The 24,255-nt window shown below is 46.0% G+C and overlaps 1 protein-coding gene across 2 annotated transcripts in view; it reads right to left on the bottom strand.

The window, feature by feature from the left end:
- The window catches only part of AP2B1 (adaptor related protein complex 2 subunit beta 1), an 81,782-nt gene that overhangs the window by 48,027 nt on the left and 9,500 nt on the right, over positions 1-24,255 (bottom strand). For both annotated transcript variants that reach the window (XM_071574750.1, XM_071574751.1), the window contains exons 4-9: positions 23,986-24,121; positions 22,174-22,419; positions 8,481-8,671; positions 6,261-6,482; positions 5,108-5,228; positions 2,948-3,043 (exon numbers count right to left, since the gene is read on the bottom strand). In XM_071574750.1, the coding sequence (XP_071430851.1) occupies positions 2,948-3,043; positions 5,108-5,228; positions 6,261-6,482; positions 8,481-8,671; positions 22,174-22,419; positions 23,986-24,121 (1,012 nt within the window). The remainder of the gene's footprint in view (positions 1-2,947; positions 3,044-5,107; positions 5,229-6,260; positions 6,483-8,480; positions 8,672-22,173; positions 22,420-23,985; positions 24,122-24,255) is intronic.

The following is a 24,255-nucleotide window of genomic DNA, read 5'->3' as shown; positions in this document are numbered from 1 at the left end:
GACACATGCCCAGAAGAGCAGTCCCTCTAACAAAACAGATCTAAGCTCACCCCATCCCTTGTAAACACGTTGCTTCTTTAAGGTGGACACCCCTGGGGACTGCAGTGCTCTGCAAACTGATGAAAGAGGGCCCCAACTGGAACAGCTTTCAAGCTGCAGTGAGGAAGAACTACAAACCAAAGTCAGACTTGCTTTGTTTTTCTGCAGAAACCAAATGAAAGCCCACAAGATTATGGAAGTGGCACATCACACATCACATTCAGCCATGAGCCTCAGTGATTTCTAAGAATGAGGCTGCTGGCAGAAGCTCCTGGAAACAAGACAAATTTCCCTGTAATATGGCTCTGTTTGCTTCTCCTTTGCTCCAGAAGAATCCCTATTCTTACTGCATCCACTTAATTTCCTTTTCCCATGGGAGTAGTGCTTGTTTTCCTTACAGTCTGAGCATGGCATGAGGATTTCATCTAGTGCTGTGAAAGGAGCAAACTGATGCACAAGTGAGACAAGTGCAGCTGCACCCCACAGGTCTGCTCCAGACACATCCAAGCCACCTCTGAGCCCTGCTATCAACAGCCCAGCCCTACCCTCAGCACTGTCTGGAACTGCCTGAAGGGAAGTTCTGGCCAGGTGGGGGTTGGTCTCTTCTCCCAGGCACTCAGCAATAGGACAAAGGGGCACGATGGGCTCAAGCTCTGCCAGGGGAAATTGAAGTTGGAGATCAGAAAGAAATTCTTTGCAGAGAGAGTGCTCAGGCATTGGAATGGGCTGCCCAGAGAGGGGGTGGATTCCCCATCCCTGGAGGTTTTTCAACTGAGATTGGCCGTGGCGCTGAGTGCCATGATCTGGTAAAGGGACCGGAGTTGGACCAAGGGTTGGACTTGATGATTCCATGGCTCTATCCCTGCAAAATGATGTTCTGACACCTCCCAAAGCAAAATGATTACTCAGGCCTGGGCAAAAATCCATCAGCCTTGCTACTCAACATGGGTATTGGTTCCACATCCCAGATGAGCACAGACAACACCACATTTGCTCTATGGTGCACCTCAGAGCAGGCAAAACAATTTACTGTCTTTCTCTCCTAGGAGAGACAATTAGACAGAAGGTGGGATCCTTGAAGGCAGAGCTAAAGTGTTCTGTGAATGCTCATTTATCAACAGCTCCCACCAGCTGTGTCCTCTGTCAAAAAGCAGATTTCTAAGCCTTGGGAACCTGGACACTGATGGCTGAGAATGCTCTTCTATTGGTCATAACTCACAGAGTAAACAGCCTTTAGTAAACCCAGATGCACTGGGGACAGGGATTAATCTACAGATGAGGACACTGCACTGAGTTGTTCTATATGTGCCCTCTTTAAATCTGGCTCTTGCCAGAGCAGGAAAGAGACCTCCTCTTTAGGAGCAGTGCTAAAAATCAAGGTTCACTTATGGGGAGACAGAATTCCACTTAGAGGGTCGCTGTGAACTTGCTGGACATCATTATTAGTTCTCTGTATATTGAATATGACTGTCATGGTATCAGGGATGGGGAAAGGGCAAACACTTCTAGAAACACCTTGATACTGCAGGAATACACCAGACCCCCTGTGAAACTCAGACAGACACGTGGCCAAATCCTAGTGAGAAACTCCCTGCTGAGAAATAAAGCAAACTCCAACCCCCCAGCACAGCACTGCTACAAAAAGGGCTGTCACCAACTTCTTTTAACTTCCCCACAGCCCTTTTCGGTGCTTAGGGGGTTTTCTGCTGTCACTGCTGTGGCTCCATCCAGACAACCTCCTGCCTGGACACAACACGGAAGGAGCACTTTGGTATTTTGAACTGCAGACATGAAACAGAAGCAGCAGACACCTGCTCTGTGGGGCTTCAAAGGAAGCCCATGGCAGGGATAAGCCTTTAAGAGATGAAGGAAGGAAGGAAAGAAGGAAGAAGAAAAGGCTGCACAGGCAGCTGATTCTCTCAAGAGGACAGGAGTTGGTGTCCTCTGTACACAGAGTTACATGAGTTTAGCTGAAACAAGAGAAACCTGTGCACTGACACCACACTAAGCCAGGCAAGATTAGGTTATTATTTAAATCTGCTGTCGGGCAAAGCTCATGGGAACACACTTTAGCAAAAGCTAAATGAGCTCAGCTGAAATTAGAGCATTTATGTGACATTTTGCACTCAGTCATCAGTTTACTGAAAAGCACCAACACCACAGCATAAATCTTCCCTCTCTGCACAGGATTTCTGAGCTCCTGTCAGGCATTTCAGATTCACAGGGAAATGAAGAGGGAGAGCATAAAAAAAATAGTATTTTATTATGAGCATTTTGGTGGATGTTTCCACTGGCAGAGGACATTTCAGACTTGTTTTGGAAAACTGCAGAGGTTCCTGGGAATTTATCTGCATAAGCACTGAGGCCAAAGAGAGCACATTTCAAATGAAGGCACAAGTTATACAGACCTAAGTAAGCAAATAGAGTCACTCTGTGTTTGAATAAATTGCATTTAAGTGCCCCAAACCTCTGTAATTCTATGCCTGTGTTCTGTTCAGCTGAAATGGAGGAGAGGGGTGACACAAAATGTTTCATAGTACCAAGTTTCTCTGCACAACCTTTTCTCCTTTTCCGTCAAAAGATCAGTCCACAGCTATTAAAGGAGGTCCTCATGGATAAGTGGTCAGTGCTTCACTGAAGCCAGAACAGTAAAAGATTCCACCAAGGATGAATTCTCTGCCTTGCTGTGCTTGCAAGCCAAGATCTGAGAGGAGCCCCCCACCCTCCTGTCATGCACTCACAGCTCACACGCCCCGTTGTTCAGCTGCTGCTCTGCCATGTCCATGACGTACCCAGGCCACTTGATGGCCAACAGAGAAGCAAAGGAACTTTGTGTAACAAGGTGGCAAAGCCCAGCATTGTTTCTGAAGACAGAGAATCAGAGACAAGCTCAGCATGCAGTACTTGCCTCGACCTTGATGGCGCAGCGCCCGATGGCGCGCACGGCCTTGCGCACGAAGTCGACGTCCACCTCTGTGGCGTATTCCTTGAGCTCTGCCAGCACCTGCAGGGACAGGACACCAGCTGAGCCCCACCAGGGCATCCACAGAACACCCCACTCTCACAGGTGATGCTGCTTGAACACCAGAACACAAGCAGCATGTTTGTCCACAGCTACCACAACAAACCTCCATCCCCAAACCCACCGGTTCAGACCACACTTGGTTTAGGCTGGACAAAGTCTTGGTTATCTTCAAATTCCCCTGTCTTGGTTATCTTCAAATTCCCCTGTCTTGGTTATCTTCAAATTCCCCTCAACAAAAGCTGGGGGAAAATCTGCCCTGCTAAACTTAAATGTTGTTATTCCTTCCTACACTGAAAACACATTCACTGTATGCAAAGCTCTTGACAACAACCACTCTTGATCTCTCCTTTTCTTTGCTGAACTTTTGGATTGCCACAGAATCCAAACAGAAGATGCAGAGGAGATCTGAGGACACCCAGGAATATCTATACAGAGATTAATAACAGTGCAAAGATACTTACCCTCTTAAAAGTAAGATTTATTATTTTGTCTCAGTGTTTTTGCTAATGGAAACTGAAGAAGGGCTTAAACCAGGACCTGCTGGGAACCTACAGACCTTTAACTAAAAAACTACTTTGTCTCAAACAAATCACTTAGCTTAGAAAAAATGATTTTAATAAAAGACCATATGTAATTTATATTCCCTCAAAAGCTCAATTTATTTCAGTTTCTCATGCCAAACATGACATCAGGGATTTAATAGTGATGTCACAAATAGATGGTGAGGGAGAGGTGAGCAGCACAAAGCCAGACAGTTCTCTGAGAAATCTCTCATGAAGGCAAATTGCTCAGAACAATGACAAGATAAAGAGGCCGTGAAGGGCCAGACTGCAGACAAATAAATCTGCAAGGAGGAGACGGGACATCTGTGTTTTGAAGTTTTATTATTTCCTTGGATGATCTGTGTTGCACAGCACTTGGAGCACCCGAGTTCAGCTGCTGATGCTTTCCAAACACTGCCCAAGTGCCTTGACTGGAACTGTCCGGCTGCCTCGGTCCAGAACGGGCACAGAGAGGGAGAGGCTGCACAGGGAGGGTGTGGGTAGAACTGCCCTCCTCAGGTCTCATGCCAGGACATATTCCTGATGTAGCTGTGTTGTTTTATGAATGTCTTTTCAGAACCACGAAGAGATTCAATCATTAGTCTGCAGATCCCAAACAGCCCTCCAGACACCATTGCCTTTCACAAACAGCCCATTATGGGGACATTATGCATTGAAACTGGGATGGAGCCTACCAGGAGTAAAGAGAAAATTCTGAATATATTCTCAAGGAGACTGATTTTTAAAATGTTTTCCGTGTCCACAGTGCAAAAGGGGCATGAATTACCTTGCTCTGTTCCAAAAAACATCAGGAGAGAGCTGAACAGAGCTGCTTAAAAATGTCACATTAGATGAAATTGCTCTGTGACAATTAGGAGAGGACAGTAATAGCAGTGACCAGAGGCATTAATCACTCTGCATTAGTGTTGGGCCTGGTGGCCAGGGATGCACTTGAGAACACTTCCCTCCAAAGAAACTTGGATTCAAACATCATCAAACACAAGAAGAATCTACACTGCAAAGCTGCCTCAATTCAGTTTAGCTTTGTGCTACTTCCACTCTGGAAGCAAATTAAGCAAAAGAGATTCATTTTTAGCCTGTGCAAGCATTAAACAATTTTACTAACTTGAAATTTGCACTTCAATAATGTTTGGCCTTTCTGAATGCCTCTGTTACAGGCACACCCCTCTCACTTGAAACAAGCCTCTCATTCCCACCTCAGCACCAGCAGTGACTCATTTGACAGGAACCATCAGCTTTCCCCTCCTGGAATTGTGATCTGTGAAACAAAACCTACCTAAAGGTCACGATGCAACACATATCATGGCATTAACATTTAAATTATGGAGGAAACTCCAACCCCTGCCATTAAAGAGCATTATACCAGGGACAGTGATGCCTAAACACCAAGAGAACTGTAGTAGTGGGTGCACACATCCTCAGGCAGAGACCAGGAGAGGGTTTTCCCCTCCCAGAACACAAGAGAAGTCCCTCAGCTGACCTGGGCAATGTTTGCTTGAGAAGCCAGGCGGATCATGATGTCCAGTTTCTCCAGTTTGACATAGATGGGGTCGTTGTACTTCACAAAGAACACCTTGATTTCCTGCTTCAGGATTTCAGGCCTGGAGGGAACGTAACGTTGTGTGTTAAAAACCCAAATGGGTTCTTTTGCAAACAGATTCATCTTTTCTTTAGAAATCTACCCAAGCAGTCACCCAAATGGTGTCATTTTGCCCAGGCTGCCCAGAAAGGTTGAGGACTCCCCATCCCTGGAGGTGTTCTAGGCCAGGCTGGACAGGGCTCTGAGTAACCTGGTGAAGTGCAAAGTGTTCCTGCCCACAGGGAGGTTAAAACCTGCAGGGGAGCTGGAAACCAGATGACTTTTAAGGTCCCTTCCAACCCAAACCCTTCTATGATTTTTGTGTCCAGGACATGCAAAGAATCAACAATGTGGAGAAAGAAGGCTGGATGAAAGGATTGTTTAGATACAAGATCCAGAATTCAAGTCTTTCTGTGGCTACATCTCTACTTCCTGCACTTGAAATGCTGAATCAACAGGCAGGTAGTGGACAACTGTTTTCAGTGAAGAGAGTAATGTCCTTATCTCAATGCAAAACCTAAAATACACCTACAAATTAATTTCTACTTTCACTGGCAAGATGTCAGTGCACAGTTATTCTGCCCTGAATACAATTAAAAGTGCTATCCCACCTTTCCAGCAAGGAACAGCAGCAGTGAAACATGCACATGAGAGCAAACTGGTGAAAAACCCCAACCCACTGAACCCCAGGATGTCCCCAGCCTGGTGGTTCTGTGCTGAAAGGAATAGCACAGGCACGCTGAGCTCCAGCAGGTCACTCTGAACTGCAGTTACACCCTTGCTCCTGTTTGCCACCTGATTTATAGAGGGCAGTTCTGAGTGCTCATAGAAAGGCAGTGAAGAGAGGCAGGTAAAGAAATGCTGTATGAAACTCATACCACAATCGTGCTGTAAAGAAAATTAATTCAAGCTGCCAGAGCCATGAGACTGTTTAATCTGTCTCTAAAGGGATCTGAGCATGGATTAAAAGAAACTGTGCATATGGAAATATCAGAAGGTCTGAGATAACCAGATGCCCTTCAGCAACACAGGAATAACACCCCTGAGCCTTTACCTTTTCTGCACAATCAAGTTGATGTTCCTCAGGGCAACATACTGCACTTCAGGCTCTCCAGACAGCAGAGTCACCAGTGGAGGGGCAAGTTTCTTCAGCAGCATGTTGTAATAGTCAGAGTCCTTGGGAAGGAGCTCCAGGAACTTCATCAAGACCTTCACTGCTGAGAGCACCACGGCGGAGTTGGCGTGGGACAGTCGGGGGGTCACCCGCTCACAGATACTGGAGACACAGGAGCAGGAAAGGGGTTCACATGCTCTTCAGAACATCACAAAACTCAGAGCTGAATTTAGGAGACTGCACATGGCTCAAGGCAGCTTTGACTTGGTTTCTTTCATGGAGAACAGGCAAAGTCCTGCTTTCCTGAACACAACAGGAAGCAAACAAGGACTTCTCTCACAGCTTCAAGTTTCTCTCCTGCCACAGTCAGCTCAAGAAAAGCTCCAGCTCTCAGCATTACAGTCCCAACACATTCCCAGTTATCAGTGCTTCCTGACTTTGCCTGGTGGTATTCTCTATTTCTGTGATCCTGTTTGTCACTTACAAACATAACTTTAACAAAACAGCTACTGGAAAACCACTTTAGTCTCCATGTAAGAATTCAGAGGTGGTAACACACTTCTGTCTTGCCTGGGGGGTGTGTTGCCATTTCAACCATTTCCATCTACAAAAAAAAGACTTCTGGTTCTCTGAAGAAACAGGGAAAGAAGGACCTAAACACCTTCCCAAGTCTCAGCTTCACCACTTGCCATAATGGATCCTGTAATCAACAGCATCCTAAACAATCCATCCCAAGCAGAAAGGAAGTTTGGGTTCATATGGTCTTTCTTACAGCATCTGTCAAGTTTCTTCCCACTCCCTCCTGCTACTCCAGAACAATCTTATTCCCATCTGTGCCTCCTGAAGCTCCTTTCCCTGAAAGATTTGCTTTCAGCCACTCTGGAGGGGAAGCTCAGGGAAGAGCAGAGGAGTCCAAGGCAGAGCTGGGGCAGCTCTGCCCAGGTCACCTGCAAGTCAAAGCTGCTGATTCAACTCTCTGTGCCTCAGTTTCCCTCCACACCAGCCCTGCTGGAATGAACATTATATAAAACCCAGTGCTGTCACTCTCCTGCCTGAAACAAGGCAAAATCAGAGAGAAACTCCACACAGAGCAGTAAAAGTAGTTGCTGCCCATGCAGTTTGGTACATTTATTCTTCAGAGGAAATGCAGGTGAGGAACTGGGACATGTTCACAGTTGTTCAGACTAGTGGTGCCTCTGACAGAGCTGGGATAATACCAGCCTCACACCCTGGAGATCTCTGCAGGTTTCTAGCACTCATTAGGAGCTGTTTCTGGCACAGAAACAGAACACAAGGGGGAAGGAGGTGGTAGAAAAAAATCAGCAAGACTCCTGGCAGGCTTTTTAGGGAGAGTGGATTACCTGTTGTACCTGAGAAAAAAACAGACAGTGAAGAAACCCATCAAATTCCAAATGGCCTGTCCAGGATTTTGCATGTGGGCTTGGGGCCCTTCCTCCCCATCATCCACGTGAAGCAGATCATCTGACAACCCAAGTTAGTTTTCTTGCTGGTTCCTTGTCTTCTTAGGAACACAATCTGACTTTTTGTGATTCTGGAGACAGATGAGGAGGCGGCTTGAAGTGCAGGAATTTACACTCCACTACCTAAAACCTGAGGTCCTTGTCTTTATGTTTAGTCACTGCAGTTAAAGGTAAAAGCACAAGGGTGAATTTGGAGAGATAAGAAAAATAATTTCTTACCTTTATATTCACTTCTCTCATATCACAGTCTAGTTTTCAGTTGGAAAAAAAGTATTCCAGACCTGTATTACTTTGGAAACCTGCAAACCTATAAAGGCTTTTGGCCTCTCAGAGCAGCAACACCAGATATGAACGTTCTGCTTTAAATCAGAAAATCCTCCAAACAGTGTTTTCACTGTTACAGGCTTGGTCTTGGGCTGATCCCCTCTTAATAGTGCCAGTTCCCACACGAATTAGCCTTTTAAATAAAGAAAAGTTTAAAAAACTCTGAAGACAGAGAAAATGGTTCTGCTGAGGGAAAGGGGCACATTTCCAGCATCAGCCCAAAATACCACAAGTAGCCTACTTTTTAAATTTCTTTTATCAAGTCTTATTTGTGCTGCTGCAGACCTCAGAACCCCCATTATTTAAGTACTGTAACACTCCCCAAAAGTGCCAAGCTCCTGCTCAACCATCCTACCTCTGGGCTTCCCGGTCATCCTTGGGGTTGTAGTTGGACAGACAGTCCAGGATGAAGATCTGGCCCCACTCAGTGCACTCATTTAAGGCTGTCAGCAGCTTGTTGATGTTCTGAGGGTTCAAATCCAGCAGGTTGCTGTTGGGATGAGACTCACTGATCTCTGACAGGGCGGCCACAGCGTTTGCCACCACCTGGGAGAAGGGACAAGAGGAGTTCCTTGTTAGCAGGACCTCAGGGGCCTGGCAGGGAACCAAACACGGAGATCCACCAGGTGACAGTTGGTGTGTTATCAGCTGCTCTGCACCAGCCACCACATCAGCTATCCCAGCCTTCCAGGACAACCTCACAACCAAGCTGAGAGCCCAAAGCTTGCCTGGAATCCACAGGGAACAAGAACATCTTTGCCTTCCCTGCAGGCTCCAGATCTCCACCCTGGCTTGCTTCAATCAGGCATCACAGAATCACAGAATCAGTTGGGCTGGAAGAGACCTCTGTGATCATCAAGTCCAACCCTTGGTCCAACTCCAGTCCCTTTACCAGATCATGGCACTCAGTGCCACGGCCAAGCTCAGCTGAAAAACCTCCAGGGATGGGGAATCCACCCCCTCTCTGGGCAGCCCATTCCAATCCCTGAGCACTCTCTCTGCAAAGAATTTTTTTCTGATCTCCAACTTCAATTTCCCCTGGCAGAGCTTGAGCCCATCGTGCCCCCTTGTCCTATTGCTGAGTGCCTGGGAGAAGAGACCAACCCCTCATGTCTCCTCCAGTTCCAGGAGATGCTCAACTGATACAGCCAAGGTCTCAAAACCTCCAGCTGCCCTACTTATTCAGGAATGTTTTCCTCTTGCCCAATTTCCCCTTAGCACGTGGCTTCAGGATATCCAGAAATGAGCTGTCAGGTGCCTGGCAGCCTCCAGCCCTGCAGCAGCACTGTCAGGTCACCCAGTTTGAAAGCAAACACGTAATTTCCCTAAAATGGACAACTCCTGCTAAATTTTAAATAACACATTTCAATTCCAAACAGTCTCCACACCATCCATTTGCTTTACAGAGTCACATTAAAGCAAAGACTCCAGCATAACTCAGCCCTGAAAATATTCCTGCCACATTTGGGACTATATAAGGTCTTGTCTTTTCTAAGCAGGGACGAAAGGATCACAGAGAAAAGGTCCCACTTGACAAGAATGAGAAGTGGGAACACAGCACAGATTTCTGATTATTAGTTCCATTCTCAAATTCAACAGTTATTCTAACAGACTATGTGAAGATTTCTAAAATAAAAAAGTTGCACATTATAGAGGCAAAAATAGAAAATTTGCAGATGAGACTTATTTGTTTAACTAACTAGAAAAGGGATTTAAGCTGAGATTGACACATAGAACTGAAATACCCTATGATAAGGCATTTTCAGGAGATTTTACAGTGTACATCATGTCCAGCCTAATCCCCAATAAATACCTGCTCAAATGAAGATTTATAACATTATTTTCCATGGGATTAAGGCAAAGAAACATCTTCTCTAAAATCATCTGCTTGGATGACTAAAGATGCTTTTGATGCAGTACAATGAAAACAAGAACAGCACAACCAGAAATGTCTCTGCCTTGTTCCCATCACTGCCTGTCATTAAACCAATATATTCCAAAGTCCTTGCACAAGCACAGTAATGTTGATTGCTTTGCATTTCACACCTAGAGGTCACAGATAGGATTTTGATCCAAGATTTTATGAATTTCATTAGTTGAATGAGCCTTCTGTCACCAAAACCATTAGCAATCAGAACTGCTGTCTTCTTGTACTGTTTTAATGAGTAATTTATTAGGATGTGCTGCTTATTCTTCTCATTATTTCATTTGCCTAATTCCTGAATGGCTAATGTGACACAGCATTAAAAAATGAAGTAAAGGACTATGTTAATTTCATTGCATTTTGGAAGTTCACAAATCATAAACACAACTGAGAAATTCATAATCCTTATGAAGAAGGACTTACAAAGTGAAACTACTATGGAAAATAATTCTGAAGTAATTAAAAAAAACATTCAGAGACAAAGCATTGCAGAAAGGGACCTGCCAGTCATACTAAGGAACAGGGCTGAGCTCTGGCAAAGGCACTCAGACTGCCAGGCACTACCTTTGTTGCAATAATTGATAAAATAGTATTAGTGATAAATTTACAGAGTCACAGAATTGTTAATGTTGGAGAAGACCTCCCAGATCACTGAACACAGCACTGCCAGGTCCACCACTGCTCTGTGTCCCCAAGTGCCACACCCAGATGTTTCTGAACACCTCCAGGATATCCTAAAGCCCGGGGTGAGTCCCAGCTGTGCTTTTGTTTCCTTCCCTGCAGAATCCACAGTCTATCCCTGTGTTTGCCACAGGCAAAGGATGCACAGAAATGCTGTTCCCAGGAGGCTGGTGATTAGCTCAGTTGGATAAAAAACTTGATTGTAATAATGCCAAGGTCATGGGTTCAATCCCCTGTGTGGGCCATTGATTAAAGAGTTGGACTCGATGATCCTTGTGGGTCCCTTCCAGCTCAGAATAATCTGGGATTCTGTAAAGTGAATGTACCAAGAGACAGAAATCTGTGATTCTGGGGCACACCAGCTCCAGCCTGGAGACCCAGTGCTGAAGGAGGTCTTGCTCTTAGGATCTTTTGGGGCTTTTTTCAGGAATTAACACGTCAGCATCAGCAAAGCTGAGGGTGGGACACTACATGGCAATCCACACAGATTTCCATTGAAAGCATCCCTCAGAACAAGTGTCAGATGGCAAGATGCCCCCAGGAACATGGGCTGTGGTCCCTCTGGGTGTTCTAAAATAAAAACAAAAGGACTGGAAGGGGCTGTGAAACATCTGGCAGCAACTCAGTTAGAATCATAGAATTGATTGGGTTGGAAAAGACCTCTGAGATTATCGAGTCCAACCCTTGGTCCAACTCCAGTCTCTTTACCAGATCATGGCACTCAGTGCCACGGCCAAGCTCAGCTGAAAAACCTCCAGGGATGGGGAATCCACCCCCTCTCTGGGCAGCCCATTCCAATGCCTGAGCACTCTCTCTGCAAAGAATTTCCTTCTGATATCCAATTAAATTTCCCCTGGCAGAGCTTGAGCCCATCGTGCCCCCTTGTCCTATTGCTGAGTGCCTGGGAGAAGAGACCAACCCCCACCTGGCCACAACTTCCCTTCAGGCAGTTCCAGACAGTGCTGAGGTCACCTCTGAGCCTCCTCTTCTCCAGGCTAAACACCCCCAGCTCCCTCAGCCTCTCCCCACAGCACTTGTGCTCCAGTCCCTTCTCCAGCCTCGTTGCTCTTCTCTGGCCCCGCTCCAGCCCCTCAATATCCTTTCTGAACTGAGGGGCCCAGAACTGAACACAAAACTCAAGGTGTGGCCTCACCAATGCAGAGTCCAGGGGAAGGGTCACTGCCCTGGGCCTGCTGGCCACGCTATTTTTGATACAGGACAGGATCCCCTTGGCCTTCTTGGCCACCTGGGCACACTGTTGGCTCTGCCAGAGGAACTGGGATCTGCAATCCACAGTTAAAGCTGGTCTTCACCTCCTACCTCAGCAGACAGTGCTCCTGTCACCTCAGTGACAAGAAGATAAATGAAGCAAAAAAAGATCAGGGAAGGGCTGGGGAGTATCTTCAAACTTGAAGCAACATTTATTAAAAAAAAGGACAATTTGCACCAACATGTTGACATGTTGTGTTATGCCAACAGAAATAATTAGCATCTTCGAGGCTTTTTACACAGCCACAGCACAGCTGAAATGAAAACAGATTTCAGGAGCCAGTCCAACACAAACACTGGTTCAAGTACACATGCTCACCTCTCCCTTGGCACTGCCATTGGCTCTGCTGGGAGATGGGAACACAGAGCAACACAAGCTGGCACTGCAGGGTTCCATTCCAGCACAGAACTCCTCCCCTGCCAACAGCCCAGGTCAACAAAGACTGAAGCACTGCCCTCTAACAGTGACCACTCTGGCTCTTGATGGACTTTTTTCCATACCTTTCACACCAATTCCAGCATTACATCACCTGGTGATTGAGCATCTACTCTGGCAGCCATGGAAGTGTCACTGGAAATATTTAGGGATCTTAAGACTGCAACTCAGCTGATGCTTCTTCCTTAACATGGCAACACAAGATCGAGAAGTCCAACTGCACTGAAGGGCAAGTACACAGAGTGGCAAATTAAACAAGTTGGTTATTTGTCCTTGAAAATAAATAGCAGTGATGGACTTGCTGGGGGACATACAAAAGTAAAAAGCTTTACAAGTGATATAGGACAAAATCCTCCATGGAATTGGACAAATTTCATAGGCTGGCCAAAAAAAAAGCCCTAAGATTTTTTAGAAAACTAAGTATTCTCTGCTTTACAAAACATGCATCAAGTTCATTTCAGTGAGAAACCAACCAGGGGTTGTGTAAATTACTCCATAGATTAGACCCTCAGATTAGCTCAGTTGGTTAAAACTTGGTTGTAATAATGCCATGGTTGTCATAAGGTCATGGGTTCAGTCCCCTGTGTGGGCCATTGACTTCAGAGTTGGACTCAATGATCCTTGTGGGTCCCTCCCAGCTCAGAATAGTCTGGGATTCTGTGAAGAAGGAACTAAAATGACAAGAAACTAACATTTATTACAGCCTTTAGTTCTCAAAAATAATGAAGAAGATGTGGCCAGCCCAGTAGCCACAGATATGTGAGCCCCACAACTAATGAACAGGAAAAGCAACTTCTCAATTAACTCCATTTAAGTGCCTCAGTTGACTCATAATTAAGGAGACCACCTTTAAGCTAAGAGGTGCCAACCAATGAGGATCCACCTAAAAAATAAAAAATGCAAAGCAGATTGAAGAATTAATTATAATTATTACCAATAACAGGTCCCTGGCTTGCTGATGTAAATCAGTTCACCCTGGCTACATTTCAGCATTATTCAAATGCAGCCACAGCAACATCCCCCTGGAGCACAGAGGAGCTGAATGACAATAAACCTGCTTTGGGCTGGAATTCCCCAGTAAATTTAGACTCTTGGAGAAGAGGATAACTAAATCTCACAGGCCCTTATTTAAAACAAACAAAAAAAAAACCCCAACCAGAAACCAACCCTGCACTTAGAACTGCATTACAGCTTTAACAAGAACCCAACATTTTTAAATCCACCTACGGACAAACTCCCTCCCTACAGCCAGAGAGACCAGATCCGACCTCATGGAAAGCTGCAGAGGTAGGAACACTGATTTGCCAGCTATTCCTTCTGGCAGCTCAAACCTTTAGCTCAGAGCAAATGGTATAAAATACATTAACAAGGAGGGAAGGGGGTGGGTGCAAACCTGAGTGTCTGCCTGTCAGCCCACACGGAAAAGCTTTGCAGGGATGGGGGACAGGGGGAAGCTCAGCACATCCAGAACACCAACCAGTGGGAGCAATCAGATTATTTTCCTACCATCCCAGGCTAATTGGAAATTAAACCAAGTGTGTAATGGAGTTAATGAAATACAATGTTCTGATGCTTAAAACAGGAACCTCTGGCTCACCATGCCATTAAAAAGAGGAGAAAATGAAGAAGAGGAGGAGAAATTAAGGGGCTCTGAGAAGATGCTGAGGAAGGGCAGCATTCCCCACCCAGCTGGAGGCCCCCATCCTCCAGGGAGCCAGCCACCACAGGATGTTTTTGGGAATGGAGAGGTGCTGACATTTCAAAGAGCACTCTCAGCTTGCATGGTACATCCCTGTCATTAAGCACAGACTCCCAGGTGGGATATTCAGGGTGGGTATTTCACAGGGCCACTCATTTTCATGGCCACAGCCCAAAAGCTCCCTAATGAGTCCTAACACAGACAAGCTCTTTCCAGATTATAGACTCCTGCTTCTGTTCATATTGTATCTTTTGTCTACAAGCTCTCTTTACTTTGCTTCCCTAGACAGGGTGCAGGAACAAATAAAATTACTTTTTAAAAGTAATTTTACGTTTAAATTTACAGAAGAAATTCTTCCCTATGAGGGTGGGCAGGCCCTGGCACAGGTTGGGCAGAGAAGCTGTGGCTGCCCCAGCCCTGGCAGTGTCCAAGGTCAGGTTGGACAGGGCTTGGAGCAACCCGGGACAGTGGGAGTTGTCCCTGCCCATGGCAGGGGGTAGGACTGGATGAACTTTAAGGCCCTTTCCAATCCAAACCACTCTGAGATTCCATGACTATAAAATGGCTCAATCAGGCAAGTCAGGGATCTTATATGAACCTCTCACACTGTTAATGCATGTAATATGTACAGATATAAATTAAAACTCTGTGAGACTAGCACATGCCCAGTTCCTGATCACATCCCAAAAACTGCCTGGGTGGGGAAGACCTCCTGGCTTGCTTTTTGCAAGTGGGAAGAATCTTTATAGAGGTGGCAATGAAAGGGAAGTTAAGTGTGATCCTTCCCACAGTGTGCTTGCCCTGACTGGTGTTTGTACTTCCCTGCAGGAAAATGGCACTTTGTGGCAGACTGGAACACCACTGCTGCTCTCACATCCCTGCAAGCCCAGGATGTGTCAGCTGTAAGGCAGGAAAACATGCTCCCTCCAACTGCTGAAATCTTGTGGGAGGTGGGCAAGAAGCTGTTCAGGGCTGGCTCCGTCACGAAGGGTTTGTCCCTGGCACAGCTGAGCCCCCAGTGCAGGAAACTGAACTCCACAGGAAGACAGAGGGTCTGCAACTCCCTGAGCCTCTTCCACGAAGCACCACGGTGTGATCCCAGCCTGGATCAGGCACCTGTCACACACCAGGAAGGCTCCCTTTGCCTTTTTTTTTGTGTAAGACCCTTTGCAATTTTCCTCGCAGAGGTTCTCACTGGCACCATCCAGTGGCAAACAAGCCAAGCTGCTACGGAGAAGAAAAGCACCAGTTAGGCATGAACAACCCCCTTACAGAGCCCTGAACAGAGGGATGCAGAGTCACAGAACATCACAACCACAGTGTGATGTCCCAGGCACTCAGCAATAGGACAAGGGGGCACGATGGGCTCAAGCTCTGCCAGGGGAAATTGAAGTTGGAGAGCAGAAAAAAATTCTTTGCAGAGAGAGTGCTCAGGGATTGGAATGGGCTGCCCAGAGAGGGGGTGGATTCCCCGTCCCTGGAGGTTTTTCAACTGAGCTTGGCCATGGCACTGAGTGCCAAGATCTGGTAAAGGGACTGGAGTTGGACCAAGGGTTGGACTTGATGATCTCAGAGGGCTTTTCCAACCCAATCCATTCTGTGATTCCGTGTTCTCTGACAAATGGTGCTTGTCAGTGTCTGTTCCAATTGAAAATGTAACATATAGACACATGTCAACAAAATTCCCAGCACCCTGACTGATGTCAGGGATCCTGGAGTGATCTATTTGGCAAGGCAAACGCTTTGGAAATTAGGCACACAGTGGTGGCTGTAATTGGAAGGAGACAGGTCTCTGATGGATGAATTTGTCAATTAAGCTGTATAAATGAGGGGTCTGGGAAGACAGACTCTCTGGAGCCATGGAAATTCATGCATTGTCATATAAACTCGTTGCATCTCTGACAGAGAGAAAGGGAAGGGAAAAGCACGGCTTTGATGGAAGGTGCTCAAGATCTGTGTCCCTCACCCACAAGCTTTCTAAAAACAAACAAAGAATCAAGTCCCACATACAGGCTTGACATTCCCTCAGACCTGTTCAGGATGACAACCTGGAGAAAAAAACTAGCCACTGGGCAAGTCAGAGTCCAGCCTTCCTCTGGAGAAGCTGTTGCAGGAGCTCATTCCGAAACCAAATCCAGGTATCATCAGCAGAGCCAGCAGGGTCAGAGTGTGTAACCACAAGCTGTGCCACCAATTACAAACATCAGCTCTCCCTTCTCCCTCAATTCAAGTTTCTGCACCCCCTGGCAGTCTCCCATGTTGTCTCTCTCGAGCACCCACCACACATGTTAATGTAACCACTGTTTATAGAGGCTCCTCCACAACCTCTCCCTGTTTCCTTCCCAGCTTGTTGCTGGCTGGCTGCTTACTCTGCAAAAAGTGTTGCTCTCCCTCCTGGGCAGCCTCATGTAAACAGCAGAAACACCCATTAAAAAGCTCCGAAGTGTTGCCACCACTTTTCAACAGCCCCAAGCAATGGGTTTATTCACTGCAACAAATCCATCAATGGGTAAAAGAAATTCCGCCTACAAATGCCATCAAGTGTGTCCCAGAAGGAAATATGATCTCCATTTGCAGTACAAACAGATTAAACCCCCAAACCACACACAGGACCAACACAGACATGGCTGTGGGACTCCAACATCCAGCCTGCATCTCCAACACCCACGTTGAAAAGAAGGGGGACGTTTTTCATCCCAAGGAACAGAGGGAGTATCCTGGAGCAGCTCCAGGCTGGTGACAGAGCCCACAACTCACAGCAACATTCAGCTCCACACTGGGATGTGGATTTTCAAGTCGTTTCAAGCTCCATGAGCAGGAATCATGAACTCAGTCAGCACTGGTGGTTCACTCCTCATACTCCAAAAGCATCAGCTGCACAGAGGAAAACACGTGGCTGTGAGAATCCCCAGGAGGAACAAGTGCTCTCCTGTGCCCATGGAGAAGGAGGGTTTCACTCCCTGTGGCATGAGAGAATTCCCACATCCCTGATTGCCTCCCACAAAGCCCTTCTGGGACTCAGAGGATCAACCAGTTTCCCAGCTTTATTACACAGAGTAGGATTAAAATTCCTGCAGAGTACTCAGTGGAGGAAAGGCCCAGGAGACAAAAGCTGCTTCTGTTTCTAAACTGGCTTATTCCTCAGGACATCATCTCACAAAGACATACTGCTTGCCAGCTGGGAAGAAAAAGAACAAAAGGAAGACCTCCTTCCTCCACAGGGTCATCCAGCAAGCCCACACACACACACTCAAGTTCTGGCTGGCAGAGAAGGAGCCCACAGCACTTGCAGGCACAGCAGGGGAAACAAGAGAGCAGTGATTTCCATCAACAGGTTTTCAGTCTCGTCTGTGAGCTGTGGAAACTCAATACTGCTCGAGGAAATTGGGATGAGATCAAGGTGGAACCTCACCACTCCCAGCTGTCAGATCTCAACAGATTCCCTTCTTCTTGTGGTTAATGCTGAAGGCAAAAAACACCCCAAGTACAACAGAGTTTAATTATCTCCACTCAGTGCCTTTCCTTATGTGATCTCAGCTTACTCCATGTTGATTTCAACAGTGTTTCTCCCAATCAACTGATGTGTAGATGGTGTAAAACATGACATGTTATTGGACAGCACAACAGCTACATCTGCACACCCCAGGAACACACAGGGGCAGGACAGCCACACCTGATCCAGCACATCCCAGTGACAAGGCACAATGGAAGGGAGAAGAAATGCTACAGGAAGGAATTAAAAACTGAACAGCGCCTAGAAAATAACAGGGAGAAGGTGACACCAACCTAACTTAAGCCACGTGGATAACAGACTGTCAAGAAAACTATTCCATGGGTTAAAAGATACCTTAGAAGGTCAAGGATTGAAAGTATTTGGACAGAAAGGTTGTTCTATGCAAATATTACAAGACCAGTAAGGTTTAAGATGGATTTCTTTTATGTTTTCCTGCTAATATTTACATTCTGAAAGAAAACCAAGTGCAGGGATAAGAGCCAGGAGGGAACTAGTTACAAAATGAGGTGCCCAAGGATATTCAGCCTTGGTTCTCTTTAAGCTGCTGCCATCTCGTGGTCTGCTCTCCCTCACCTGGGCTCGGCTCTTCCAACCATGAGCAGTCAAAAGGTTTGAAAAGGCCATAAGAGACAGCACCAGGAAAAAGGGAAAAAGTTTTTCCAAGACTTCAGGGAGCCTCTGGTGATCAGCAGATAGAATCAAAAACTATTCTGAATTGGAAGGGACCTACAAAGATCAGTGAATCCAACTCTTAAGTTAGTGGCCCACACAGGGGATTGAACCCATGACCTTGGCATTATTACAGCCAAGTTTTAACCAACTGAGCTGATCTCAGCAGGTGTGTTACAAACCTCCTTCTCCCACCCGCCTGTTACCTCCTGCTGTTGCTGGGTGTGAACAGTGTTCTGCAGCACTCTGGAAGATACAAAACCCCTGGGATCTCATTTTGGAACTGCATTTTTGTTGGAATATGTGGACTGTGGAAGCCACTCAGTGGCTTCTGAGTGGAACTGTACCCAGGTGAGCAGTGAGAAGGCACTGAGGGCTGGGCAAGTCCAGCAGCCCAAAGCAGCCAGGCCCCACCCCAGCATTAAATCCCTCCAGAGCTGCTTTTGCTGAGCTTCATGCAAGGAAATACACAGCCAAAAATGAAGGGTTTGCCTCAAGACAGGCTCCCTCTAGGGAAGGATCCTCCTCTTTGGCAGGATCCCAGGAGACAAAGGGCAGCCACAGGCACTTCAGACCCATCTGTAAAAGGAGATTAAAGACTCCTTCCACAATCAAACTCCTGCAATGCCACTGAACTGGGCTCCTGGAGGGGCTGTTGGCCCAATGCCTGCACAAGGCAGGACAACTCCAATAATTGCTGACATGCAATAAGTCACCAGCCACTCTGGTACCCCATAAATCAATACATATGCAATTAAAGGTTTGAATTAATTCATCCAGAACTGCAAAGCTACCAGAGAGATTTTCAGAAACTGTCAGTGAACTACCAGACTGAGATGTCAGTGCTTTAATCTCATCTACAGACACCTCACCTGGAAGGGTGAAACACTGAATGTGAACTGAGGCCACATCCTGGCCACAAAAAGCCCAGATAAAGGGGGCAAACACCTTCCTGTGCACCTACAGCACCTCAGTGCCCTGAACATCCCCAGGCTCTGCTACCTCATTAACACAGATTCATGCCACTAGTCCAAAAATACAGCAAAAAAACCCACAAAACAACAAAATGTTTCTGACAAGGTCACCTCCCAACTTAGTCAGACATCCTTACATGAAGGTGAGCTGAGCCAACAGAAACGGGCACCCTGATCTCTGCATAATTACAAGGCAATTAGCAAGCCACAGATGGAGATGTTACTTTAGCAAGCACCCAGCTAGAACGCTTAGTGCTTGCTCATGTCCTAGAGGCAACCAATTACCAAACCATAATAAAACCCTTCTTGAAGGCTATTTTTCAACTGCAGCCTTTTTTAGCTCCTGCTCAAAATCCTCATTTCTCAGAAGAGAGAACAAGTGTGGATTTCCCATCTAAAAAATTCTGCTTCATTAAGTGTCTAATGTTGCCCATTTCCACAAGCCATCAAAAGAGGAGAAACATTTATAATATAAATATGAATGAGCTCAGATAACAGGTTCCAGTGATTGAGATGCACCATTTACAGAGGAACAGGCCATGAGGATTGATCCATCTGTACCATTTTCCAGCAGTCTTTCTTTTGAAAGCCAACACTGATACAGACATTTTTTTACTTAAAAAGAGCTTCCAGGCAGGGCTGAATTCCATCTGATCAAGGTAAAACACCTTAATAAATATCCACTTGCACACAAATATAATTTACCTGGCAAACACAACTCCTGGTCATCTGGAACCCCACTGGAGTTTCACATGGAGAAAGCAGCAATGAGATGGATGGTCTGACTAGAAAGATGAGCCTTAATTAGGGGTGGATTGTTCCTGTACTTTTGAGAGAATCACTGAGCCACAAAGGCATGAATTATAAGGGGGACCAAAGGAATAAACTCGAGTAGAAGGAATGTCTTTTTCTACTAAAATTGTAACCACATTAAATATTGTATTAAATCAGCAGCTATAAGAGCCTCAAACCTTGGAGAAAATCTCTCCCCATGCACCTTTAAAAAGCAAAAATATAATGCTCCATCTACAGTGCAACCTGGGAAATCATTACATGGAACACCAGCTACATGATCCTCTCCAAACCACACACCACAGGCCTTTCCACCACTATCCCTCCTCCAAACTGCATTCACTGCTGTGAATCCTCAGTTTGGGAAAGGGCAGGTGAGCACAACACGAGGCAGGTACTGTGACCCTGCCCAGCCTCAGTAGCTGCAGAGCTGCCACCAACTGCAGCAGCTGCAAAGGTTCTGCTGCCCCAGCCCACCCTGTTACCACCCAGCAGCTCATTAGTTCTGCTGATCTTTTATTAGGACTCCCTGTGCTACTTCTGGAGGTTTATTTAGCAAATGGAGCATTCCCTGCCCTTTGGTGTCTTTTCTCTTCTCTCCATTAATTTAAGTCAGTATTAAGTTAATGCACTTTTTAAATACATATTGGTGCTCTCCTATCAGCCTGTGGTTCATTTACCAAACCACTGAGATCAACAAGCAGAAAGGGCACAAAAATCTTATCAGTTTCTCCTGAAGTACCACATCTTTCCAGCCTGAGCTCTTCAACTCACAGCCAGTGGCTGTAATTAGAAGAAAATCAGAGCTGGAAGCAAGGCCAGGAGAAGAGGAGGTTCTATCCTTGTCCACAGCACATTCCATTGCTGCCTGTGAGCTGGTGAAGGGCAGGGCCAGCATTTAAGGGGAACTAAAGCAACCCAAGGAGGTTCTTTTGGAGGCTGCAAGGCACACCCTCCACACAAAATTAAAACAGCAGGTGTTTCTCTACGTGCCTCAAGGTTGCTTAGACAGAGAGAGCATCTTCAAGGAGTTATCAGTATTCATACAGAAACCTGGCATAAGGAGAAAATTCAGGCAGATAAAAAGAACAGCTTGTGGATATCAGGGGCAAGAGGTGTCTGTGTCTCCTGACAGAGATCTCTGCTCAGACTGGTGCCTGTGAAAGTCAGACACCTCTAGTTACACTGCTCTAGAAAGTCTTACAAAAAGCAATCAGCAGCCTTCACTCTCTTGTTAAAGGGGATGGCACCTTACCACCTGCACTTGGTTCATCTAACCTGCCCAGAGACAGCTACTACAGCAATTTGCTTTATATGGTTTGATTCATGCACCATGGAAAGAGCTGTTGGCTGTGCCCTTATAATGTGCAGGGTAACACCAGTTCTGTGCTCTAAAAGAGCTAAAAAAATAGAGGTCACATCCTTAAATTCTGAATTAAACTGAGCTGCAGAAGTTTTCTTCCCTGGATGACATATATGGATATGCTCACTGGATTCCAGTAGGTAACAGGAAACAATATTGAATGAAGGGATTAAGCAGTGGGACACTTCAATACATTGGCAACCACCTTTTAGCTACAAAATAACAGCAGAACATGCCTGGCTTGGAAATGGGCCCTTCATCAACCATGATTAAATGCTGATTTAGTAGGTAATTTACTCCTGTGAAATTCTTGGTCATGATCTCCACCTCTACTCTGACGACTCATTTAACTTTATTAAAAACATTAGCATTGATTTTCTCCACTCATTACAAGCCAGTGGATTTATCTGCATTAGTGAATTAATTCATCCAACCTCTTATTCCAAGAAGAGCCAAAGCCTGCAGGGAAACAGTAACTACAAGCTGTCATTGAGGGAACAGCATCAAATATTTCTTGCTCTTATGACTCACCTGACCAGGAAGTTACACTTTTGCTGCAGCTCAAGACAAAAAACACAGGCAAAAGCCCAAACACTTTAACAACAGAAGGTATTTCCTGTTTTCTGAGGCAACAGCTTGTTCTCTAACCAACACATTCATCACAGTGCAGCAATTAAAGACCCTTCACATCTCTGATGATCTGCCCAGAGCTCTGGGGGGGCGTTACCATGGGATTGGAGTCTGCAATCAGGTCACGCAGAGAATCCAGGAATCCTTGGTCCTCCACCATCTGGGCATTGATGTCGTGCAGCTTTGCCACGCAGACAGCTGCAGTTTTCCTCACATAGGGGTCTTCATCCTTCAGACACTTGCGGAGGGGCTCGCACAGGTACTCTGTGATCTTGTCCACCCTGATGCAGCCCATGGTGCGCACGGCCAGGGCGCGGATCAGCGGGTTGGGGTCCTCACAGTCCTGCAGGGGGACACAGCACCCAGTCAACAAACCTGCACCACCACCACCACCACCATCACCCCCCACTGGTGCCCTCCCTGCAGCCACAGTCAGGCTGCTCTCCCTCAAAAAGAATTCTCTCTGATTACACGACAAAAACCAGGCAATTATTTCAGGGCAGGGCTAAAAGGTGGCACTCGCTGGTTCTCAAGATGTTCTCAGGCTGTGTTAGCTTGTAAAGTTGTGATCTTGGTGTGCCTTTGTTCTCCCAGGCAAAGCTTCTTTCAATAAGATCCAGCACCTAGAGAGGCAGCTCTCGCCACCAAAATGACAGGCAACCTTCAGAAAAAAGAATACACTGATTTCCAGCCTTACAAAAGCAAGAGATATAATGGGAAAAGTCAACAACTAAATACAATGCAACAGCCATCAAGGTCTATGCATCCCTTAGGGTTGTAACATGAAGAACTAAGCAAAGGCTGGTCTAGAGGTGCTTTTCTGATGAAGAAAAAGCAAAACCAGACAGAAACACAGACCTTCATACATCAAGACTACATAATTTTCCATACATCCAATCCACCTACATGAGCTCCTCCACAATCAGCCTGTAAAAGGATGGCTGCAGAATGACCTACAAAAGCATAAGGTCCATTTACCTTTCACTCTTTAAATTTCCTACAGCTGACAAAACACTTAAAGCATTACAAGAGAAGTCACAGCTCTTACCAGAGCATTCCACACCTTGAACTGTGTGAAGTGCTGAGTTAGTGCAGACCAGTGTCAACACTTGCTCTTTTTACCAACACTTGCCCCTCAGCTTGCCAAAAGGGACACCAGATACTTCCTTGCAGGGAAAAGCAACAAGATGGAAAATACCATTTTGTTTGTCAGCCCCTTCCAACAGAATTACACTTGAAATACAGACACCAATATTCTGTCCAGAGAGGGATGCCCTTCCCTGGCCAGAAATAACCTGCACTCATCTTTTTCTGCCTCAAGAACCACAACACAAAATTGAAACTCAGTTCTATTCCCCAGTATCTCAGATTTCATTAGACTCTACAAGGAGTTTCAAACTTCCTCTAAGCACTGGCTTTTATCTTGAATAATGTGCAATAACATTTCCCAGATAAGCAGAGGCAACCTGACAACAGAACTAAAGGTAACACAGCACTCAGGCTGTTATTTCTCCAGTGAACTGTCTTACAGTTTCACCACAGACAAAGGTTTTCCACACAGAGTACAGCTGAAACACTCCAACAGGAAGCAAACATCCATCTATCAGAGATGCTACAACAGCTGGGAGATGAAACAGATAAAATCTGTTAGCCAACACCAGAAGTGGGTAAAACAACAAAAGCAGCTTTCTCCTGAATAGACCCTCTCATAACCACTTACAGAGGTGCTTCAGTCACCTCCTCTGCCATAACAGCAAAAAGTGGAGAGAAAAGACCCAGAACTTTGGCTTCAGCATGAGCCCAGCCCAGAGGCTGAGTCCAAAAGCAGCTCCCAAAGGCTAATGGACAAAGGGGATGTGTGACAGCCACTGTGCTGGACCACTCCTGATGGGCCCTGGGAGCAGGTTACCTTCACAAAGCTGTTGACAGCCATGATGGCCATGTCTGGCTGACTTTTGGCATAGTTCATCAGGTACAGGTACACCAGCTTCTTCAGCTCCAGGTTGTCAGTCTGCATGCAGTTCACAACATCAGGAAAGAGAGAGCTGGGTGGACAACACAGGAATACACAGTAAGCAAGAACAGAATCACAGAATTGCTAGAAAAGACCTTTAAGATCATGAAGTTTAAATGTTAGCACTGTCAAGCCCACCATTAAACCATGTCCCCAAGTGTCAAA

Source organism: Pithys albifrons, chromosome 21 (assembly GCF_047495875.1).
Source record: "Pithys albifrons albifrons isolate INPA30051 chromosome 21, PitAlb_v1, whole genome shotgun sequence".
Taxonomy (NCBI): domain Eukaryota; kingdom Metazoa; phylum Chordata; class Aves; order Passeriformes; family Thamnophilidae; genus Pithys; species Pithys albifrons.
The sequence above is the reverse complement of the archived record's forward strand: the minus strand, read 5'-3'. Positions and strand labels throughout refer to the sequence as shown.